Genomic DNA, 25,103 nt, shown 5'->3' with positions numbered 1-25,103 from the left:
TTTGGTTTTGTCTGTATATTCATAACTGTAAATTTAACACCGATTATTATTCATTATTACAAAAGTAAGTAAGTAATAGTATAAGAAACAAACTAAACTGATTGGAAAATTTACGAACAATAAATAAATAAGAACAAACGAGGCCATTTTGATGAATCGGCCACTTGTTCACACTTAACTATACGTATTCCTCAGAAAACTGACATATCTTTTAAATTTCATCACGAATTTGGATGTTTCTTTTTTTGGTTAGCACCCGTTCTTTTGTCCCAGCTGTTGCACACATACGTTTTCAGTGCAACCTCTTCATTAAAACTCCAACAAGCCTGGCCTTCCATAAAGTTCCACGTGAAAAAAAAGAAAAACTATTTTAGCGCGCAGAAAAAAAAACTGCGCAGCAACGGCAAACAAAATCCCACCATAACTCGGGTTGGTAGACGTAAAATTCATTTGTTTCGAAATCCCACGGTAATGAAAGCAAATGCTTGCACGTACCAACCTTATAAACATAAGGCTAGACTATTTAGAGCTCTAGCTAGTGTTGTGTTGATGATATTTGCGGGTCAACGTAGTGTGGTCTAGGATGCTGGTATCGTTAGTAAGTTCGGAAGAGTACAGCTCAGCTTTAGAAAGATGTGCTTTTCGGCAGTTTTGCCCAAAGAATGTTCCTACTACATTTTCGCGAGTTCGGCTGTCCAATTTCAAAACACAGTAACAGCCAAGAGACAAAATGTTCAGGAGAGCCAAAAAACGTTTTTGTCCCTTCATTTCAATGCCCTGGTAAAACTATGATACATATCTAAACGAATGTAAGCTTAAAAGAACCGGCAGAACCTAGGCTTTACATACTACTTACTTACTATTTCATTACTTACTATTTCATTTAAATATGACTAATATTGTTGCTGTAATGCACAAAAGAAAACACTAACTAGGTTTTAAATGGTTTTGTCACCCTAAAACCGCCCTCACTGACCATTTTATAATCTAGTAAGAGCCATTATTGTGTAATTTAAGACAAGTAAAGTATATTGAAATTGCAATAATAACGTAATAATTTATATGTTTTTTTTTTTTATATGTTTTGGATCCTTCACATAATATAAATCAAATTTTGCAGCACTTTTACACGACCGCACTAAGTAATAGCTGAAATACCGGCATATTTTTAAGTTTTATCTAAATAAACCAAATCGCCATATTAAGAAGGCATGTCTGACACGAACATTATTTATAGCTGCCTTAAATCAGATAATATTTCCTAAATTTTGAGCTAAAATTAGTTTACAATGTTTGAGTTTTTTTTGGTTTATGCAAAATAGGGCTAGTAGAAAGGTTCTGACGAGAAAGGTCTCGAGGAGAATGGCTTTTATAAAGAAGACAAAATTTCCTTATGTTCTACTTTTAATTCACCTCTCTAGGTCTCATTGGTTCAAAGATACAGGTTCTGAAATATCTGATATTTTTTCGAAAAGAGTGTTTGTAATAATGTATGCCATTTGTGACTTACTAAAATTAACGGGCAAAAATTGACCTTTGCTGACTATTTCAAAACCTAGTAAGCGCCATTGACAATTTTAAAACCTAGTAAGTCATTTTCTCTTACTGTGTTTTAAAATGGTTTTCGTGGCATTTCTGATTTCGCAGGGTGGAGTTACTAGGTTTTTAGAAATTTTATTTTCGTTTCTAAGCCGTTTTTTGATATTTTGACAATGCAGGAATGTGCGGAATCGCCTAAAATAATGTATAAATCAAAGACCCGTTTTTTTTTTAAAGTTGGCGCTTACTGTGTTTTGAAATTGGACAGCCGAGTTGTCTATGCAATTCTGGGATGAGAAAAAATGCGATAAAGGCAAAAATAAACGTTATTTAAATAAAATATTACATATTTATACAAAAAACAAAAAAAATAAAATAAAGTACAGTCCACTATAAAGTCGTGAAAACGGAAGTGGATCCTAACTAATTGTTTAAAGATCGTATTTAATCGATCTGTTATATTTATCAAAGGGCAAATCCGTTAAAAATCCATATTCAATCGGTATTTTATTTTGTAAGTAAATAACTGTTGATCATAAAAAGTCTTAGCAAAATCGCACTTTTTGATGTCAGGACTTTATAGTTTTTGACTTTATAGTTTGTATGCATAACAAATAATTCCGTTAATTTTGCAACCAAAAGACACGATTTTCGTTCTTTTTTCAAAGCGAAGCGTTGTTTAATTTTAAAAACATAAAGATCACGTTCACAATTTTTTATCTAGTTGGCGCGACAACATTCGCTTTGAGAAACCCAATTTGCTTCGTTCGTTCTACATTTCTGCACGAAACTCGGTGTAGTTTTTTTTTTATTGTCTGCGAGGAAAGAGTGATGCAATGTTATTTAAACTTTTATGTTCTATTTGTTGTTAAGTTTTTTTCTTGTAATGAGGTTTTGGAGCTGATAATTATAATGCATAGATGGGATAGGGAACTTTCAAACTACCTACCTACCTAATGTCTACTTAATGCTGTGTCAATAGACGGTCGAATGGCGTAGGTAGTGGTTAGTGGCCCTGACTGCTATGCCGAAGGTTCCGGGTTCGATTCCCGGCTGGGGCAGATATTTGTTTAAAGACAGATATTTGTACTCTTGGGTGTTGATATTTATATTTAGTATGTATCTATATAAGAATGCATGTTATTTAATGAGTTATTATTAATAGAACATTTAATTAGATAATAATTATTTAATCTCATTATTATTACTATTAAATTTATGTTTTATTTAGTTTAAATCAAGTGTAAACTACATTGTAATCATTTGGAAATAAATGGCTTATTATTATTATTATTATGTAATCTATCTATGTATTTGTGTAGTTATATCAGCTGTCCGACACCCATAACACAGGTTCTGCCTAGCTTGGGGTCGGATGGCCGTGTGTGAGATGTCCCCACATATTTATTTAACAACTGTCTATATCTCATATGGAAGTATGTAGCAAGTATAATTAAATACATTTGTCTCGCTAGTCTATCATCATATAATGATATTTTCTAGAATTTGTCAGAATATAAATATTTACGAGTATTTTCAAAAACAATTTTAACATAAATCTTGAGGGTCAGGTATTTTATTACGACTGAACAGTTTTCTTTTCGTTTCAAAGAACCATTTGAATAATCAGGCAAAGTAACTAGTTGTTTTTTTTTAGTCATTATTTAATTGTATTGTGTTTTTTATGATTAATAAATACAATATCCGGACGGCCCCCCTTATCCGAACGGAGAGTAGTTTGTAAAAATTGACGTTCATCAGAAAATTTTATATTTTTACGATGAATAAAAAATTTTGAGTTTGAGTTTGAGAGTTTATATTGAAACAACAACAAACAACTTTAAACATTTAAGACAATATGTCTATCCGTGAACTTCTACAATGCCTAGGTACTATCAGTGACTAGCAAAGCGTAAAATTTAAGTTATACTCTTACCCTTAGATTAATAATATACTAACCAGATGGAATGTTAGTGCAAAAGATCTCGACAAACACCAGCCCATTACTACCACTGAGCTCTTACTTTGAATTAGTTCGATTTGCGACTTTATTCATTGGTACAATGGTTGTGATTAGATTGTACTTAAAACTGTTTGAGAGTTAAGAAAATGCGGCAATTTTTTTCTTTTTTTATTTTTTACTAGCTGTTCCCGCGAGCTTCGCTTCGCTTTAAAAAGTTTTCCCGTGGGAATTCCGGGATAAAAAGTAGCATATGTTCTTTCTCAGGGTCTAGACCATATGTATATTAAATTTCATTCAAATCCGTTCAGTAGTTTTGGCGTACAAGAGTAACAGACAGACAGACAGACAGACAGATATGCAAGCTGAAGTGGCAGTGGGCTGGTCATATCTGCCGAAGAACCGATAACCGTTGGGGTAGACGAGTTCTCGAGTGGAGACCACGAACAGGCAAACGCAGCGTGGGACGCCCTCCTGCCCGCTGGACTGACGACCTTAGGCGGGTGGTGGGTAGCGGTTGGATGAGGAAGGCCGAGGACCGAGTGTTGTGGCGCTCCTTGGGAGAGGCCTATGTCCAGCAGTGGATGATTATTGGCTGATGATGAGACAGATAGACAGACACAGTTACTTTCGCATTTATAATATTAGATTATGTGACACACCATCTTGTCTGTATATTATTTATATAAGATTATACCGCTTAACTCCTCTGTTTTAAGATTTAAATTCAAATAGCAACATCTCGTTTCGTGTACGAATACTTAATTTACATAGTAAATGCTGGATCTATCTCAACTAGCTGATTTAAATAATAATTTAAATAAAGAATACGCTTGTCTACGCTCTGGAGCGTATTTTTTTAACGCTTGACTTGAGAAATAAGGTTTTCTAGACGGAGAGAAATTAGTGCTGCAAGCACAGACCTGTATTTGAGTAGACAACGCAAGTGCATGTACTTCGCGTGTAAAAAGGGAGTGAAATTATCTTCCTTTAGCGCAGTGTCATTAGGGACGTTCCTAAACTAAATCGTTCAAGTGACGTGAATGACGTGACAGCATTGACTTATATATTACTAGCGTAAGGACAGGCCCAACCGCTTTAGAAAATGACACCATCGCGTTGGCCCTAAAACCTCATAAATCTGTCATAATTTGTATGAAATTAGGGCCAGCGCGCGGGTGCCATTTTATTTTGACAAAAAGTTCTGACGGGCGTATCCTTCCTTTTGAAATCATTGCGTGACAGTAGGTATAAAAATAATGGCACGCTTGGTTTCTATACAAGGAATGAGACAAGCGTTGTCTATTCAAATACAGGTCTGTGGCTGCAAGCTTCGCAGGCAGGTGATAAATGTATTAAGCAATATATTTAAAGTAAAAATACAATCACGGGCTATGAAAAAGTTCCACAAAAAAAAATCCGAAACCAAAGGACCCCAATTTTTTAAAATATTGAACTAAAAAAAATTAACAAAATATTATTCTTTTTATTTGGTAATATCTTAATGCTCTGTTAAATGTAGTTTAATGTTGCAGAAGGCATCATTAAGCTAGCCTTTTCCGTTTAGGAGTAATGTGGTGCTTGGACGACCGAATGGCGTAGTGGTTAGTGACCCTGACTACTGAGCCGATGGTCCCGGGTTCGATCCCCGGCTGGGGCAGATATTTGTTTAAACACAGATATTTGTTCTCGGGTCTTGGATGTGCCCGTAAAATGGCATTAGGCCCGCCCCCTATTACATTGGGACTAAGATAACACTCTGGCGAAAAGTGGGTGCAGCAATGCACCTCTGCCTACCCCGCAAGGGAGTACATTAGTACAAGGCGTGAGTGCGTGTTTTTTTTTTTATATTTAAAGTAAAAATACACTCACGGGCTATGAAAAAGTTCCACTCAAAAAATTCCGAAAGCAAACGACCCCAATTTGTTAAAATATTGAACTAAAAAAAAATAACAAAATATTATTGTTTTTATTTGGTAATATCTTAATGCTCTGTTAAATGTAGTTTAATGTTGCAGAAGGCATTATTAAGCTAGCCTCCGTTTAGGAGTAATTTGGTGCTTTTCTCAGCGGAACCTTTTCATTGCCCGTGAGTGTAGAATTTTCAGAAAAGTATTTTTACCTGCAATGTTGTAATGGGTGCATATTTCCTTCTATTAATTAACTTTATATCGAGTCGGATAACGCAGGAAAAAAAAAGTAAATGAATAGAAATATGTAAGTACTTACAGTGAGACAAAAAAAAACGATGTCTGCAATTTATTTCCTACTACCATACTTAAATAAAATACTTACGTGAAAGCCTGAAAGATATTAACTCTTTTAGGCTTGACCGCAGCCAGATAAAAACACTCCCATTACGCAAAAACACGTTTAACGCAAAAAGGTCTATTAACGAGGTAAAAGTGAGTTTGAAAGAAACACGTACATACGGAGGTATTTAGACTTGCTTTTTGTTCCAATCAGTAGGTACGAGTCTGGTAAATACAAGAGATAGAATAGACAAGAAACAATACACGACACATTTTGACAAAGTATTGATTTTATTTTAAGGTGGAATTTCACCAAAAGTTAAACGTATTTAGTAGCCTGTCAAACGTTTGTCAGTTTGTACAAAATGTATTTGAAAGATGACTTAAATACAATTTTAAATACGTTTAGCGTTTGGTGAAATTCCACCTAAATAACGGAAACTGAACGGAATTTAGATTTTTTTACTTTTTTAATCTCTGATTCTAAACGGTTCATCAACAGTCGATTGTCTATTGGCGGGACAATCGACTGTTGGTGAAACGTTCAGTATATGAGATTAAAACAGACTTTAACTTCAAACGTTACAGTCGTCGAAATATAATAGGCCCGTTTGGACAGCTACACAAATTTGCTATTTACTCTTGATTTTTCTTGATGAAATACATAAAAAGACAAATAATCTGACTTATTTTTTAACGGCTGAAAGAAAAAAGAACTTTTGAAGCACCAAAAGTTACTTATCGTTTAGGTAGATTTATTATGATTTAGATTTGATACCAGCTGTCATCCCATACATTTTGGAGCTGTCCAAACGGGCCTATTATATTTAGACGACTGTAGGCTACTTTATCGTCATCATGAAACCAGTAGAGTTGGCGCTACGCAACATAAATTGGCACGTTTTAAAATGGCGGCCGCGGCGGTTATCAGAGTTATGAGATGAAATTGAAGTAGTAATAATGGAACGAATAGTTTCTGAAATAAGATCACGTACATGTGATAACTTAGTCGTTGGAAGTACTGAGACGGCAAGAGTAGGTGGGGGTAGTGGGTTCGAATTATGCAGGGTGCAGTTTTGTAAGTGTACCACCTATCGCAGATGAGGTTGTTAATCTGTAGTACGACATACTGATGTGATACCACCATCGAACTAATAGCAAATTAACAATTCTAAAACAGCATCGGTCGCTTGTCAAATCTGACGTAACTTGTATGTATGTGACAGATGTTTGACGGGCGCGCGACGCTGCTACTGGATTGTTAATTGCTAATGTCTTGGTGGTGGCACGGTAACTGGCATGCCAGTTACCATTGACCGTTTTGTAAGTACAACATTATGTCGAGAACAATGACCTACTGAAAATTCAGTAATTTTGCGGATAAATGCTGAACCAATATGGATGAAACATGGCTTACTCGGCTCATCTCTCATCTTTTACCCGCTGCAAAGCTAGCTTTCTCGGACTCTAATAGTTAACTCACTAACTTTTCTCAGTACTACCTTCTTTAGAGGACGTATTTCAAAGCATCTTACGCTAAATTTACCCTTCTGAAGAATATGGTACTCGCTGCGCTGAGCAGCTGATTTTACCTCCGTATCCTGTGCTCGCGGCTCTGGTCTTTAGTTCCAACATCATTGTCAGTTCAGGCGCCATTTTGAATTTAAATTCATGCTTTCCGTTTATATATAGGGTGTTCCAAAAGACGTATGGTAGGGTAAAATGCGAAGGACCCCTTTCAGCTTAATAAACTACTTTTACATCAACCTGTCAGATCAGAGAATTGGTGTAAAGAAATTATACAAGTATCACGTGTTATATGGTTAATACGTCATCATCGTCATTACTGATATACCTACAATAGGAAATGAACCAACAATTTTATTAGTTCCACAAAATCATCGCATATAATGAGAATAGTTACTTACTTACCTACAGGCAGTCGTCACTCCTACAACAAATTATAAAATCAACGGCTAAAAATAAAACCTACTAACAAAAAAAGTAACTGGTTAGTAATTCAGTTATATTTGAAAAAAAAACTATTTTTGACACGTGTCGTCGTCGATTTAAAATTTAAATATCGAACGCGTTTTCGCGCGCAATATCGCACATATCTTTTTGGAGTATCGTTCGGTTTAAAAATTCAATTTGATGGATGGATATCATTGGGCGGCGGTTGGAATATTCTGTAATTCCTGAACGGATACCCAAGTTCTATTTTCGTTTTGAATCTGTAGTTCATAAAATGGTTGTTCTATGGTGTATGGTATGATAATGATGTCGATTCTGAAGGCAGAAATTCTAATTTTAACTCTGTCAAACTAAAAAATTTGCTAGCATAAAATAATATTTACGGTAACGATCATAGAGTCGAATTTAAACAAAGAAATTAAGGTTTTGACAGCTCTATATTTAGAATTTCTGCCTTCAGAATCGACATCAATAACTGAGCAAAAAGGTTGGATACCTGGTATTCTGTGTCATAAGTTTTTAAGAGTATGTATTAGTATTTATTTTTCAGTAATTTTTAAATAAAGTTAAAAAACGCTTACGTATGTTCTTATACATAATTATATATATTTTTTTAAACTTAGCATGCTGTCAATACATCATTTGGGTGCATGGCTAGTTTTAAGCTTGAATTTATATGTGTTTTTTAATGCATGTTATGTAATGTTCCTGTTGTGTGATGCCAATAAATAAATAAATATAGATACCTACCAATAATAACATGTAGTTAGGAATTTGTCTGTTTTTCTCCAGATTCAGATTCATTTATTTGCTAGAAACATGGGTACAATAATTGGGCTTACATTAATAAAATCCATCCAATAAATAAAATAACATTGATACTGAAATGAGGAAGTACTTTATGTACTTACCTACCTAAAGTCTGATTTTGGTTCTAGAAATAATTTACCGAACCTTCTATCTATATTTGAACTTGCGACCATTGTTAAATAAGCATCATCCGGTCACCTTAAAAAAACTAAAAACCCGCACCAAAAAAGGTAACGGTCAAAGGACTGAAGACCTAACAGCCAACGACATCTAAACAAAGAAAAAAAACAACAGTGTTGCCATCACAATGATAAACAATGGACGCACGTTACGCTCTATGGTCAGCGGTCATCGGCATAGTTCACGAGGTTTTTTTTTCACACATAGTTACTGACTGGATTTAAAAAGTAAAAGAGTTTATGGGTTCGTTTGTTTTTTTTGAATTTCTCGTGCCCTTTGCGTCGCTTGCCAGTCAGAGTTTAGCATGTCTACAACTTATCTATCTAGGTAAGCGTGATCTAGTTTTCTTTGTATGACATTCACACACGTGCGTCCACTTCATCGGCATTTCCGACGCCGTTTCTCTATACCTACATTTATGATAATCCGTTTGGTCCGATACGTACAACCTTTCTTTAACTATATGAAGGCGAAAAAGCTACTTCAGTTGGCTAATATTTGCTATATATTTTTTTTAATTTTAGTCAACTTTTTGTATTGCAATAGAATTTGTAAAAAAAAATATTTCACCAATAAAATAAATTAAATGAAAATGTCGGTGAAGCTAATTGAAACAAAGCAACTTGCGGGGTTCGCGTAAACGAGACTAGTGATGGGGTTAAACTGCACAACAACTGAATAACATCGACAGTAGGCGATAAAACAATGCTTTACACATTAAATTTAGGATCTAGGTAATTATAAAGAGTAACGAGTTCTCGAGTGGAGACCTCGAATAACGTCATTAATCAACGTTAAAAACACCTGACATTCAACAATATAAGCAGCATATACTTATATTTTTTTTAATATCGCTAATATCACTCGGGGCGTAGCATTACCTATGAACATAAAAACAGAACGAAAATTGGTTCAGCCGTTTGGCAATTACGGTACCACACACATACCCCGAGTGTTCTTCGCAATATTTTATCAAAATTGGCTTAATCATTTAAATGGGGTTCCGCTCATCTCGCATAATCTTTATTGACCAAAACTCATTTCGCATAACTCGTATGGTCTAAATTTTTTTGGCCGAACCATCACTTTGCCAAGACTTATGTGGCATAAGGCTCGTTTCGTCTAAAACTCTTTCGGCACAATCTTTAAACACCGAAGTTTCGTTTGCTCAAATTTATGTTCGTCTATACCTATGTATAATCTTGTTTCTCCTAATGTTATCTTAATAAATAATATGTTAAGTATGTAGTAAATGTACAAATTGTGGTATTTTTCTCCTACATCCCGAAAATCACGATATTGTATGATCAAAAAATCGAAAGTTAAAGACCAATATAATTATCACAAACCCCATGAGATCGAAACCTAAAAATAGGTGCGACGACGAGCAAAGCGAGGAGGAGCGTGTTAGGTGCACATGCTCATCAAAACCAAAGCGGAGCGCAGCGAAGCGGAGCGGAGCGTTTTCCAAACAGCGGAAACAATACAAGGCACCAGTTTGCGCTATGTAGGGAGACGCTCCGTCAAAGTTAAAGCCAAACGAATATTATTACTTTGTATAAACCTATGCCATAGCATTATTAGGCTATTCAAGATTTGGCAATACCATTATTAGGCTAAACAATGTTATGCGAAATAACTTTTTACTAAACGAGATTTATGCCATACGATTTTCGGCGTAACGAGACTTTGACCAAACGTTACTATGCAATACGAGATTAGGCAAATAAATCTTATGCCAAAAAAGGTAGAACCATTTAAATGTTATTCTACTTTCTTGAATTTTTGTTTGTGTAGTGATGCAATTGCTAGTGATGAATGTCGGGGGTTTAAACGTTGTTTAGGTTATTATCGATGTTTACACAGTTAGGCACGGTACATCCCTAGTTGTGAGAGATACTCAGAATGAATCACCGTTCAACTCATTGTGTCCGCGGTTCGACGTAACTGTTTCATACACACATACATACATACACGGTTACATAATAAAGGTACATGCAGTGTTAGATATTCACTTGCCCATGGGACTGCAATGGTGCAAAGCTTTGCACTTTTCAAAGAAATCTATCCACATAATTGTACCCATTTTCACAATAAAGTTATTAAATAAAAGTATAACTATAGTGGTAAATAATGAAATGACGAGAAGAGAGAGCCATTCAAAACTCACTATCACTATATTTGCTACAACCGAGCCTGCAGTTCTATGGCTTCTTCTTCTTATAGTGCCTCTCCATCATTGAAGGTTGGCAGTCAGCTCTTTGCAGCGCTCTCTATTCCTGGCTGTTTTAAATAATTCTTCCACGGTTTTTACACCAGTCCACTCTTATGGCTACCCCTGTCCAATTTTAAATTTCAATTTAAGAAACGAAAATGTTTTTTTTAGTAAGCTTTGAACACTTTGATCAGTAAATAAATTTATAACAGTGATATTCAGTTAATTTCTCAATCAAATATTCATTTGCAACATAAAGTATTGAACAATAAATAATTCCGAATACAAATTGAATCATTGCGGAATTGCGGTGGTATTTCATCGGAATTTGTGACTCCATTATGACTCCTTCATTTTCACAATTTCAGTTACCGCACTGAAATTGTGAAAATTTATTTGAATTATTAGAGCACTAGCCACTATGTATAGAATTGTAGCTATGACATTGTTCTGCAGTAAAAATGACAATGCAAAATGACATTCCTAAATTGTATAATTAATTGTAATAAAAGTGCGGATATTACCTCTAGTAGTACAGTATAATTACCGAACTATATACTATATATACTGACAACCTTAGGCGGGTAGCCGGTAGTGGTTGGATGAGGAAGGCCGAGGACCGAGTGTTCTTGCGCTCTTTGGGAGAGGCCTATGTCCAGCAGTGGACGATTATTAGCTGATGATGATGATGATGAACTATACTTGAGATTGCATTATTTTTACCGAAACTTACATAAAGTTAATATTCACACGATGTCATCTGCCAACAGATACAACAGCCTAAAAAGGTGACCACGCTATACTACCAATTCTAGACAGTAACTATTGAGCTACTATCGAAAGTTTCGATTCGAAACACTGAGTCATTCCGTCACGTTTGACACAAAAGCCACTAATAAGAGATGAATCAGAGTGAGTCACACTCAATCGGGATTGAATCACTGAGCGATTGACGCAGGTGCTGGTGACTGATGCAGTTTTTACCTAGTCAGTGCAGTAAGGGTAGCGATTGCCTTCCGCAGCAAACGACTTGTCGCAAAGTTTATTTAAGGGTAGCGACATGACGCTAGAAATAAGTACTTCCTATCTAATATTATAAATGCGAAAGTAACTGTGTCTGTCCGTCTGTTACTCTTTCGTCACGCCAAAATTACAGAACGGATTTGAATGAAATTTGGTATACATATGGTCTAGACCCTGAGAAAGAACACAGGTTACTTTTTATCCCGGAATTCCCACGGGAAAACTTTTTAAGGCGAAGCGAAGCTCGCGGGAACAGCTAGTAATTTATATGTAGAAATAATGTATAGTGGCATAGCGACACGTCGCGTCGTCGTTTGCTGCAACCTCATGTCGTCGGCAGCCAATTGGCACCTTAAAAGGCTATTTATTAGGTAGTTCTTATGACAGCATTAATATAGCCACCTGAGTGACTATAGGTAGTACCCATAGGTAATCCTTCATACCTATGATGACATAATTTGAACAATTAAATCATGAGACGACCTAACCAGAGTTTCAGCGACACTAATTAAGTCCCCGAACTGATAAAATATAGGTGTTATAATTTGTGTCTCTGTTTGTCGTTACTGAGCTCCACAACGGGTGCACCCATAAGATAAAGTTATTTTTTATTTCAGAGATTGAGAGCCATTTCAACAGTTATTAGTAGTTATAATTATTTACTTGTGGTCCAGCTAAAATAAATAGAGAAGCGTACATTGCTACCGAATGGCGTAGTGGTTAGTGACCCTGACTACTGAGCCGATGGTCCCGGGTTCGATTCCCGGCCGGGGCAGATATTTGTTTAAACGCAGATATTTGTTCTCGGGTCTTGGATGTGCCCGTAAAATGGCAATAGGCCCGCCCCCTATTACATTGGGACTAACATAACACTCTGGCGAAAAGTGGGTGCAGCAATGCACCTCTGCCTACCCCGCATACACATTAGTACAAGGCGTGAGTGCGTGTTTTTTTTTTACATTGCTAGCCCACACGCTGACCATTTTATCTGATTTAAAACGAGGATGTCCTTTTATGGCGAGTGGTCAAGGATACGCAGTAGATGTGAATACACGTAGTTTAATTATAACTAAAACTATAGTCATTGATGTCGATTCTGAAGGCAGAAATTCTAATTTTAACGCTGTCAAACAAAAAAAATGCTCTTATAAAATGAGATTTCAGGGAACAGTCATAGAGTCGAATTTTAAACAAAGAATTTAAGATTTTGACAGCATTAAAATTATAATTTCCGCTTTCAGAATCGATATCATTACCTACATTAAAAATAATAATGAATTATGATTCTTTTTCGGAAGTTAATGCTATCATCCCTAAAGGTAAGCGTCCACCTTGGGCATCGTACGCAACGGACGCATCGCATTCAGTATTTCTTGTATAGAAATTCATACAACTATGTCGACTTCATTGCCATTGTCATTGCCGTTTCTCCATACCATGAGGGAAATCCGTTTGCTCCGATACGTACGATACCGAATGGTAAATAGGCTTACCTTAAAACCCGCCATCTCAAGTGGAGACCATGATCAGGCAAACATAGCGTGGGACGTCCTTCAACCCACTGGCCTGACGGACTTTAGACCGATAGTGACTGGATGAGGAAGGCGAGGACAGATTGTTGTGGCGCTCCTTGGAAGAGTCTTATGTCCAGCATTGTACGATTAAAAGCTAGTAATTTAGATGATAAAATAAAAAAGTGTATTACTTATTCTAATTGTAGTAAGTAAAGAGGTAAAAAAACGGTAAACTAGGTACGCATTACCATTGAAGTCAATGGCATAGTTAATTATAACTTGTTGCTATAAAAAAAACTTACCGACCTACCTCACTGTCACGGCCGTCTGTTGAACCAAACCAGACGCCTTGAAGACAGGATATTATTATTATTAAACTCTTTATTGAACAAAATAAATTGTTACAAAGGCGAACTTAATGCTAGCAGCATTTTCTACCAGTTAACCTTTGGTGATGTTGAAAAAGTGATTGGTAGTGCTTACGATAGAAGGTGGTCTAAATTGAATACCTAACCAAAATATTAATATAACTATACCAATACAATATAAGTAAATAATTATATACATGATACATACATACATATATTACATACATACACATATACATACATAAACTTAAAATTACTATCATCATCATCACATAGATAGGGATCAGTTAAGCTGAATGTTCTGCTCTTGGAGGTAGTGGAGACGAACTTTAGATTTAAAAAGATCTATAGACTTAGTTTGCCTTATATCCAGTGGTAACTTGTTCCACAAGCGAACCGCTGTCACAGTGAAAGAATCAGAATACCCTGCCGCATTATGCTCTGGGGTACGAAAGAGAAGATTGCGACTTGACCGTTGAGGACGGTCAGAAAAGTCGAAGAACGTGAAGCGTTCTGTTAGGTAGGATGGGGCACAAGAATTATAGACTATACTATGAACGAGGGATAAAATATGAGCATTCCTTCTGTGACGGATATTGAGCCACTTGAGTTTGTTACGAAAATCAGAGACATGATCATACTTACGCAGGCCAAAAATATAGCGAATGCATAAGTTGAGCAGACGGTCGAGTTTATCAAGTAGCTCTTCGGTGAGATCAGGGTAGCACACATCTGCATAATCAATAATTGGGAGCAACAATGAGTTGACTAGCGTAACTTTGGTAGAGTACGGCAGGAAGTTCTGTAGGCGTTTAAGTCCATGCATGGATGCATAGATCTTACGGCTGACCTCAGAAACCTGCAGCTCCCAAGACAAATTGCTCTGTATGTGGAGACCAAATTGCTCTGTATGTGGATATTGTGTTTTTTATAGTGTTGAACGTGTTGCGAAGGGATTTATACATTTCTCCGTTTTTCTTTCCAAAAGTAAAGAAGTAGAAACTTTCTAATTCTCTCTCTAAGTAGTCTTCATTATCATCATCATCATTAGCCTATAGTAGTCCACTGCTGGACGTAGGTCTCTCCCAAAGCACGCCACTGGATGCGATCTTTAGCTTTCCGCATCCAATCATAACCAGCCACCTTGCGCAAGTCGTCACCCCATCTAGCCGGAGGGCGTCCCACACTAAGTAGTCTTAGTTCTGTTAAATTTAATCTGTACCTACCTATGATACACGTAAGTAAATTAGGTAAGTCTTATATTTTTATTTATTTTATATACTTAGGTTCATGTATTTTTCTGACTAATGGAATTGGCACAGGGCGCAGGGTCACCTTCCGATCCGAAGTGGTTTATTTATTCCCAACACAACATTTATATTTATTTAGGACCAATCAAATACCTTCCGTAAAGTATACAAATCCGATATATAAATCACAGAAATTTCTAACAGCGGCCATTTTTTCTCCACTGACTGTCCCGCGTTTTTTGTTTTTTTTTTAAATGCTAACCTCTCGGCATGGACAACGTCTTTTTCAGCCACGTGTTTTCGAAGCTTGCTCTCGGCATCTCACACAAATATTTACATTGTGCTGTATGAGTGTATGCAGGTTGTTTTAGTGATAGAAAAATAATTTTCGGACTTCCTCTTTTAGTCATCGCTGCGTGTTTACATTTTGATCTTGCGTAGCTTAAAGCAATTAGTGTTAAAATAATACAGGATAGGTACTTTAGTTTAGTGGTGAGAAAATTTGGAATGGCTTTAAATTACAAAATAATAAATAAAAAATTAAAACATCAAAGCTTAAAGAAGGATATTTCTTAAGGCTGCGTTTCCATTGACGCGGAGCTGGGCGGAGCGGTGCTTAGCGGTGCATGAATTGTCCAATCACTATGCTCGAAATCTCCGCTCTGCTTCAATGGAAACAGCACGAGCGGAGCGGGGCAGAGCTGAACGGATATTCATATAAAATAAGCGAGGTGATGCGGAGCGGAGGACAGCGGGGCGGTGTGGAGCGGAGGACAGGGCGGTGCGTTGCGGAGGGTAGCTAGGTATATTATATTAGTAATTAGTACTTGGGTCATTATTGTTAATGTGATGTAAAATAAAGCAGGAAATACATACATAGAATTAACATTTTTTATTTGCAGAACAGAACGAAACTCTCTCTCTCACTCTCGAAACTAAGGTAGCAAAGGTCGCGCAAAGTAATTTGAGCGCTAGCGCTGTTGTAGCTAGGTCGCAATTCGAACGTTTCCTATCAGGGAGTGCGCACCGCACCGCCCCGCTCCGCTCCTCTCCGCTCTGCTTCAGTGGAAACACTCACCACTTTTCACCGCTATTCTCCGCTCATCTCCGCACAGCTCCGCGTCAATGGAAACGCAGCCTTAGTCGTAATGTATCAAAGCGTCGGATGAAAAAGGATTGGTCCACCAATTCATAAGTCTTCAGTCCGACCTAAAGATAGCAACACCAACCAATGTCTGGAAGGATTGTTCATAAACCTCACATGTTATTATAACTGCCTGTTGATCATATGTTTAAGAGGAATGCGGAAATTAAACACGTCAAGTTAAATTAGTTAATGAGTAATTTCTTTGTTTTGAGAACAATATTTATTTGGACACCGGCTGGATGCCAGCACAATGCGTCTTTGTTACATTTGGTATGGAACAGACCACGTTTTTGTTTGTTGAATAAACAATCTATGTTACGTCTGTTTTACTCTGTTTGCTTTTAATTATTCTGAGGTATTTTGATGCCTACCGTGCTTTAAACACGGGGCATTCTTTTTTCGTTGTATATTTCCATACATAAATTATCTGATTATAATATAAATTATCTGATGGATTAATCCTTAATAACGACATCGGTAGGTATTCCATACTTTTAAATTTGTTAAACATATTATGGTTAAAAATCAGTCAGGAATTTTTTGAGTCTGGCGATCCAGAAGGGCAATGTTGCCAGTATGTTAGGAACTCCCCACAGGATTCGTAGGTTAGTAATTTTACCTTTTTATAAGAAAGTTAAAAATCTTATGCTTCCCCCCTTTTTGTACAAAGCATACACTTTGTGTGTCTAGCTCAGTGAATTCTGCCAAGATCACGTTATGAATAAGAAACAGTACCTACTTGAGAAACTTTCAACTTATATCAGTAACAGTTACCCCTATACAGAACGTCTAGTACAGGTTCGATAGTTTGCTATAAAAAGCTACCATAAAGTTTACGTTTTCTCGCTTACACAGTGGCGCCTCTAGCGGAAAATATAATTAAACTTGAGACAGATTAGAGACAGAAGAAAACCAAAACTTTTTCGTTTTCGTAAATTGCAATATGTGTTGAATAAATGTTTTCTATTCTATTCAATATCCGTAGGTACTAGAGGATCAGATTGAATTTTAGATAATTCTATACATCAATACTTTTTTTTATCAAAACCACAAACAATGCTACGTAATAAGAGTAACGGTGCACTCTACAAAACATATTCTGTGACCCGACTTTAAAAAACTTTAAAAAGATAAACATCTAAGGTTGTTATAATATCGTTATAACTGCGAACCGTCGTTAAATAACATCTATGTGGGACAGTTTTTGAGGTCGGTCTTTAGGTATGTATGTGCGGTCAAGTGCAGAGAAACCTGACCCCCCTCTCATAGTAACAATGCTTCTGAGGGGGGTCAGGTTTGTCTGCCCCTTACTACCTACCCGGTTAGTCAGTCTTAGTGAGTGCTGTTGCACTAACAAAATGGGTAGGTAAGTATACTGTCAATTTCCAAAAGAACGGAATTAAGTAATCTACAATCCATCTATCTATAAAATCATGAAAATAAAGAGTGCTATTTTGCAAATGACTGGTCTTTAAGTATAATCATTTCCATTTTTTTTTATTTATGTTAAAAACCTACATGTTAAAATGATAATACCGATTGATAAACTCTTTTTAACAGTTTTGTGCCTAAATTAAAGTTATTAAGATCACTCAATTAAATTTAGACAGTATTTAACAGATGTTTAGCGCTGTCAAACGCCTAATATATCTGTCAAATTTAATTTTGAACACTAGTTAAACAATGTTTAAAGTTTTTTTGTGGTAATACACTAAAAATCTGAACAGGCTGCGTTCAAAACTATTAAAATACACCGAAAGAGGCGGAACCACTCGCTAGTCGTGTAGTAGTAGTCGTGAGACCGGTTTCCGAACGCTAGACCAGTCCATTTGATCCCGGCTCAGTAATTTTAGTAATTATCTGGTCGAGTTACCAAATAATTGGCCTGCGAAGGTTATTAGAGGATCGTTGACAGACGCTTGCTGGGAAAATATCTTTGACTGAGATTTTTGCGTGTGAATTTTATTCTTCAACAAAATCATTATCGTCATTGAGCCAAAGGAATGTATGTAAGTATGTACAATAAGGAAATTAAAGCCATTACCTGTACCAATTGATTTGTCGACGAAGGAAAATATCGTGAGGAAATCTGCACATCTACCCTTCAAATTCATACACCGTATTGTAAATTTACAACAAGGTTAAAATTTACTTTGAACCACACAAGTTTCGACTTTACGTCAATCAAAACGTTGAAATTCGTATATCAATACGTCAATTTTAAAGTGTCAAAAAGCTCTATGAATTTGGGGGCTAGTTTGTGAATTCACCGACCCGCAGTGGTCCATAGTGTGGTGGGTAATGGTACAAGTGTAGGAAGGGAAGGTTTGGACCTTGGGTCTTCCTACGAGGTTTATTATGTTCTTGCCCCAGTTCCTTACTTGAGGAAATGTAGCTAAGCAATAACTTAAGTTTTCGTTTACAATTCCGTTAATCGCACAGCGTACAATTTACACTCAAGTTCTGCTTAACTTGACGTTACACGTGAGTTAAACTGACAGTAAGAATTATTATGAACCGGGTTAATCAAGAATGTGATCAACTCAGATACTACGGACCTACCTTAGGTTTGACAATACACTTAAGTAACTAGGTTTAAAGTTGGTTCAAGACATTTTTATTAGGTAATTTTATAAAAAACTGACCTGATACAAAAGCAGCCAGGAGCAATCCGAAAAGCGCGGGAAGCACAGCCATCTTGAGACAAATTCGCGCCACTTTCAAAAATGGAACACTTTATTCTGCTCAAATCCACGAACCACACTCACAGCATTCCAAAACCAAACTCTAAAACTAGAGAGAGCGTTCGAAAACGACCACTAAAAAAAATAAACTTGTATCCTTCTTCAACCGGTTCTGAACTGGACTAGAGGCTGTCCCGCTCACTCCTGCGCGGTAAATCTTCCCTCCCGCTCAATCTGTAACAAAAAACGGTTACAATGTAGCCTCAATTTTTATGCTTTTTTATTCTTATTTTATTTTAAAGATGAAGTGTGTTTTTTTGGGTTATTTAAGGGATTACGCAATATGACATGGCTGATGGTCCTTTGGTCCTTTTGGTAAGGTGAACATTTTTTTCCTGTGAAATTAAAATAAAACATAGTCTATACTATATTAGTCAATAATATAATAATGAAGTCACACGTATTATAACAAATTTTACTAGCAAGTCCTTTCACCACGGTGACAAAGCCTAGTCCAGCTCTAGTTTTTGTCACCGAAACGCTAGGAACAAGCAGAAACATGTCACTATGTAAATAATTGAAATTGTCGGTATATGTACCTACGATTAAAGTTTAAGTTATTATACCAATCAATGAAATACTATTATTAAGATTTAAGCCATCCATTGAACACAAAGCACTCTCATATAATGTCAGTCAAAAAGGATTTTATATCCACTTGTAGTCAAGTTTAATCCTTAAATCTTGACAGATCGAGTATTTGTATGTCCATCACTGGAGAGAGAGAGTATTAAGTTTTTGGAGCAACAGACATTTTAAAGTCAACTCAAGTAGTCTACTTTCTTTAAGTAGGTACTGTCAGCAAAAGAGATATATCACCCCAGCGCACACATCATCATCATCATTAGCCTATAGCAGTCCACTGCTGGACGTAGGCCTCTCCCAAAGCACGCCACTATTCAATCACAACCAGCCACCTTTCGCAAGCCGTCACCTCATCTAGCGGGAGGGCGTCCCACACTACGTTTGCCCAGCGCACACAGTAGGCATTAATTCCAAGTCAGAGTTGTTTTACAAAGTTTAATAATTTATTTTTTAAATTGCAGCTTATTTTCTGCCACTACTGTTACGATTACAAGTAGGTATAGTATTTATTTTTGTATTTCAAATTCAAAATTCTTTATCATCACAACCCATCACGTCTACCCTGCTGAGGCTCGGGTCTCCTTCCAATGAAGGAAGGGTGTAGGCCTAGTCCACTACGCTGGCCTAGTGCGGGTTGGTGGACCCCAACACAAGCGAGCTCCATCTTAGCTAAAACGAGGTACCTACTTATATAAAGTTTTCTTCCCATTTTAAGATTATTCTAATAGGAACACAATATTAAACCCTATGACTAGGACTCAAGCGAAAACTGTTCATAAGTTATGCAAAACGGTCACCATCATTGTTTAAGTTTAAGTAGTAAAATTCTATCGCCGTACAAAAAACTAGGACATTTCCATATAAACCTTTATAGAGGCAATATGTGTTGTGCTTAGCAAGCACTTATCAGCAACAACTGGGTCAGTCGATATGAGTGCACGGCTGCAGGTGTTGGCATGAATTAATCATATTTTATTTCTTTGTTACCGGGGTCACTCTCTCGGCACCGTGTTTAGCCCTGTAGTTTTGTTTTCCGAAGCTTCGAACCACGGCCCTACTTCGTTGTGTTCTGCGTGCCGACTGCGTTTTTCCTCCAGGAGTGCAAAAAAAAAATATATTAATAATATATAGGTATATGTATATATATATATATATAAAAGATAAAATACCTATATATATTATAAGCTTCCACATTGAGTAGTGAGTAGTTAAAAGATGAAGATAAAAAACAACCAAACTCTCACAATATATTGATCTCTCAAAAAGGCACGGACATAAAGTCTGTAGAGTGATAATAAAATCTTAAAAAAAAAAAAAGACTGCGTGACAATTCTTGTTCGTTCGTTAGTCGATTTAGAAAGTGACCCCTCATGTAAAGGCAAGGCGTTAATCTTTTCCCATAGGACTGCTTAGTGTGCCAACGCGATATTCAGAACTGTGGTTGAGAAATGTTATTGCAGTGAATACGTGGTCAGTTTTAAATGAGAAATTTAATGCAGATAACTGGTTCTTAGAAAAAAAAAACTGCAATTCTCAATATTGAAGTACATTTAACAGCGCATCAGAACCTTGCTAGCCTACCAACTAAAAAAATATATAATATTTTGATTAAAAAAAAAAAACACGCACTCACGCCTTGTACTAATGTACTTCCTTGCGGGGTAGGCAGAGGTGCATTGCTGCACCCACTTTTCGCCAGAGTGTTATGTTAGTCCCAATGTAATAGGGGGCGGGCCTATTGCCATTTTACGGGCACATCCAAGACCCGAGAACAAATATCTGTGTTTAAACAAATATCTGCCCGAGCCGGGAATCGAACCCGGGACCATCGGCTCAGTAGTCAGGGTCACTAACCACTACGCCATTCGGTCGTCGTAATATTTTGATGAAAGTCTAAATTAATTTTTTTTATAAAATTGGGGTCATTTTGCAGTCGTGAGTGTATTTATAAGAGTTATTACGTACTTCACTTCCGAAACAATAAGCTAAATGACAAAACTCATAAGCTTATCTTATCTCAGTGAACAGATTATTACGTAGCGTGTGAATTACCGATAAGATTATTTCAAGCGAATTTGAGATCGAGATAAAAATAAGTAGGCCACCTTTTCAACCACAGACGAAAGATTGAGGTGTCTGTGTATCTGTCTGTGGTAGCTCGCAAGCGGCTGAACCGATTTTTGTTTCGAATTTTTAGGGTAGTAGGTAATGCTGCCTCGAGTGTTCTTAGCCATGTTTCATGAGTTTCATTCAAATCGTTCAGTAGTTTCGGCGTGAAAGAGTAACAGGCAGACAGAGTTACTTTCGTATTTATAATATTTTAATATATTAAGTAAGGATGTAGGTACACCGAATGGCGCAGTGGTTACTGACCCTGACTACTGAGCCGATGGTCCCGGGTTCGATTCAGATATTTGTTTAAACACAGATATTTGTTCTCGGGTCTTGGATGTGCCCGTAAAATGGCAATAGGCCCGCCCCCTATTACATTGGGACTAACATAACACTCTGGCGAAAAGTGGGTGCAGCAATGCACCTCTGCCTACCCCGCAACGGAGTACATTACAGTACAAGGCGTGAGTGCGTGTTTTTTTTTTTTTGATGTAGGTACATATCTATCTATTATATATACAATTCATGTACTTTTATATACAAGTAACGGTAGTTGTCTGTCGGTCCGTGTGTCCGTGGTCCCGTTCACACGCACACGTGGAGATGTACCGACAGCAACACTGCTTGTTATTATAAACAATTAAAAGCTATTCCTTCTATTCTATTCTCTGTGGGGGTGTAAGTACCTGCACCTGGCTCTCTCGAGTGGAACCTTTGTGCATATCCCCAAGGTCTAAACTGCCTTCTTAAACTTTAAAAACTATTCTAAAGGCTCTAATTTAAATTTTAGTGCTGTAAAACTCACAGATAAAAAGTGATAAAAATTCTACTTTATGCCTATGACAGTTTTTATAAATCACATTTTCCACTGTGAAATATTATAGTTTGACTTTAGGCAAGTAAATGTTGTGCCTTCATAATCGACATTTCATTTCGTGCGAGCTATAACAAGTGTGGGAATTTAATTGAATTATATTAACGACAAAACAAACGGTCTTCTTTCAAAACAAATATCCAAGTGAGTATAAATATCGTAGACATGACTAAAGTCTACCGACAACCGTACTACTTACTACACGCATCCGCTGACGTTACCAACCTTGAATCAGTATCGCGTCATACATAAACAATTTCTCAGCATTTTGTGTTGTTTTGCTGACGCTCCCGCCGACATGCTGAGCGCTGGGACGCATCCGTTTTGAAAATAACCGTCTCAATTTATTTATATTATTATTATAAATCCTTTATTGCACATAAAAACATTGTACAAAGGCGAACTTAATGCTAGTAGCATTCTGTACCAGTTAACCTTTAGTGATGTCGAGAAAGTGGTTGGTAGTGCGATAGGCTGAGAAGAGAGAAGTTTATCTACTTAAAACGAAATACTTACCTACTTTTATTATTATATAATATATAAAAAAATCATTTCATGAAACTTAAATTAATGATGATTTGGTATGTCTTTGAACTATTCTGACATTTCCGACTGGATTATCGTTACACCACTTTATTAAAGCCTAGAATAGCTGTAGGTAGTGTTTGTCACCAACACCCTAAAAGGAAGAAACCTTAGGTATACCATACGATGGATTATTATGTTGAAGACTATACCAACAATCAGTAAAACAGGAGGAAAATATAATAATTTTGGCAAATACCTACGTACTTGAAGCTTGCATAATCAATTTAAATTTAATATCCTTCCTTCCTTTAGCCGTGATATGTTTCGCACTATCGAGTGCTCAGTCCAAAATAACATACTTAACCCAATTGCAGAAAGTTCCATTCGCGTGTTCCTAAATACGTATTAAAGAAAAATCTTAATTTTTAAAAAGCACCTAATCTTTGTAGGTCTTATAGATATTAGATAACATCGTGGACATATAAAACATTAATAATAACTTGAGTCTGTACAGGAAAGTCCACGGTGGCCCACAATCAATGGTTGCTTAGCAACGGAGTGTCAACAATGACGTCACAACATGGCCGATCTATAAATGCAAGTGTGGCGGGCTTAGATTAACAATATGCGAACGAGATGGAGTGTCAGTGCAAAAGAAACGTCTCGACAAATGTGTAACACCCCACTTGTAGCAGCGAGCTCTTATTCTGAATTAGTTCGGTAAGAAGATTTGTGACCTCATTCATTGGTACAATGGTTATAATAAGGGTGAACTTTAAGGTCTTCGCACATTATAACAACTCCACGCCAACGCGGCAGCAACTCTACTCACACACCTTAGTTTTTCTAGACATTTAGTGTACGATGCGTAGGCCACTCGTTGCACTTGTCACTACTTTATAATCATTTTTTGAAATTAAACCTTGAACGTATGACACAGGGCTTAAATATCAATGTCTAGCATAGAGTCGAGTCGCCGGTGAGTTGCTATAATGTGCGAAGACCTTTAAACGGTTTGCCAGTTACCAAAATGCGGACAGTTTTATGTTTTTTTTGTATGTATCACACCATCTAGTTTGTACATTGTTGATCTCAGATGGCGGGAAATAGAAATGATATCATAGGCTTTTTTAATCTAGGGGTAGGGTTGGTGGGCAAGCTTAGCTTGTCTATGTAGGTATGCTAAGTGCCAATTTCTCCTTTCTCGGTTAGAGCATAACCAGGGAGTAGTGGTTAACTTTTGACACATCTGTCATGAATTTTATATGGAGGTGACGTATAGGCACTAAGTATGGACTTCAGGTCATGAAATTCAGCCGCTGTCAAATTAAATTTCGCGCGGTTTTAACTTGGATTAGGTTTTTTTGTGGCAATAAGTAGGTTGGACTTCTAGCCTGATAGGCTGATGTGCGATCATCACGACCCACGAGCAAGCTTGTACTGAGAGAGTTGTCGGGTAAGTGGGCAATCCGACTGTCAGATGTTTTCAATGTCGATGTGTAGGCAGTAAAGTTAACTTTGATAAGTCAGCCACAAATACAGGAGTTGCGATTCTTTGTTTCAGACAGAACGTCGGACGTGTTCCTTTATTTAAATAAATAAATTACGTCTAAATTCGTTTATATCACGATGACTCTTGCAAGGCTCTTATAACCTTATAGTTGATTCTATAAATACATAAGAAGGGGTAATACCTAATTACCTTTAATATATTTTTCGTGCAATTATTATAATCATAATAAGAATAGGTATTAGTCATATTAGGTGGTTACTATTATTATTACTACCTATGCTAGGTATGCTATAAAATGCAGTCGACAGCTCAGGTATTTAGCTCAAGGTGAATGAAGGCACTAGGTGTGCGATATTTGCCTTTTAAAATATTACATATTTTATGAGTCATGCACATTTTAGTTATTATTATTTCTAGGCATTCGGGCTGCTTGAAAACATCAGGACAGATTCTTGTGACGTTATGAGACGTTTTGAGTTTTGCGGTTTTAAAGATGGGGACATCTCACACACACT

The 25,103-nt window shown here is 36.7% G+C and overlaps 1 protein-coding gene across 12 annotated transcripts in view; it reads right to left on the bottom strand.

The window, feature by feature from the left end:
- LOC105387706 (fasciclin-3) overlaps positions 1–25,103 on the bottom strand; it is a 153,995-nt gene that overhangs the window by 102,282 nt on the left and 26,610 nt on the right. For all 12 annotated transcript variants that reach the window (XM_038121549.2, XM_038121551.2, XM_038121555.2 and 9 more), the window contains exon 2: positions 18,878–19,150. In XM_038121549.2, the coding sequence (XP_037977477.2) occupies positions 18,878–18,929 (52 nt within the window). In that variant the 5' untranslated portion in view covers positions 18,930–19,150. The remainder of the gene's footprint in view (positions 1–18,877; positions 19,151–25,103) is intronic.

Source organism: Plutella xylostella, chromosome 30 (assembly GCF_932276165.1).
Source record: "Plutella xylostella chromosome 30, ilPluXylo3.1, whole genome shotgun sequence".
NCBI lineage: Eukaryota > Metazoa > Arthropoda > Insecta > Lepidoptera > Plutellidae > Plutella > Plutella xylostella.
Note: the sequence above shows the minus strand (reverse complement) of the source record. Positions and strands in the feature narration are given on the sequence as shown.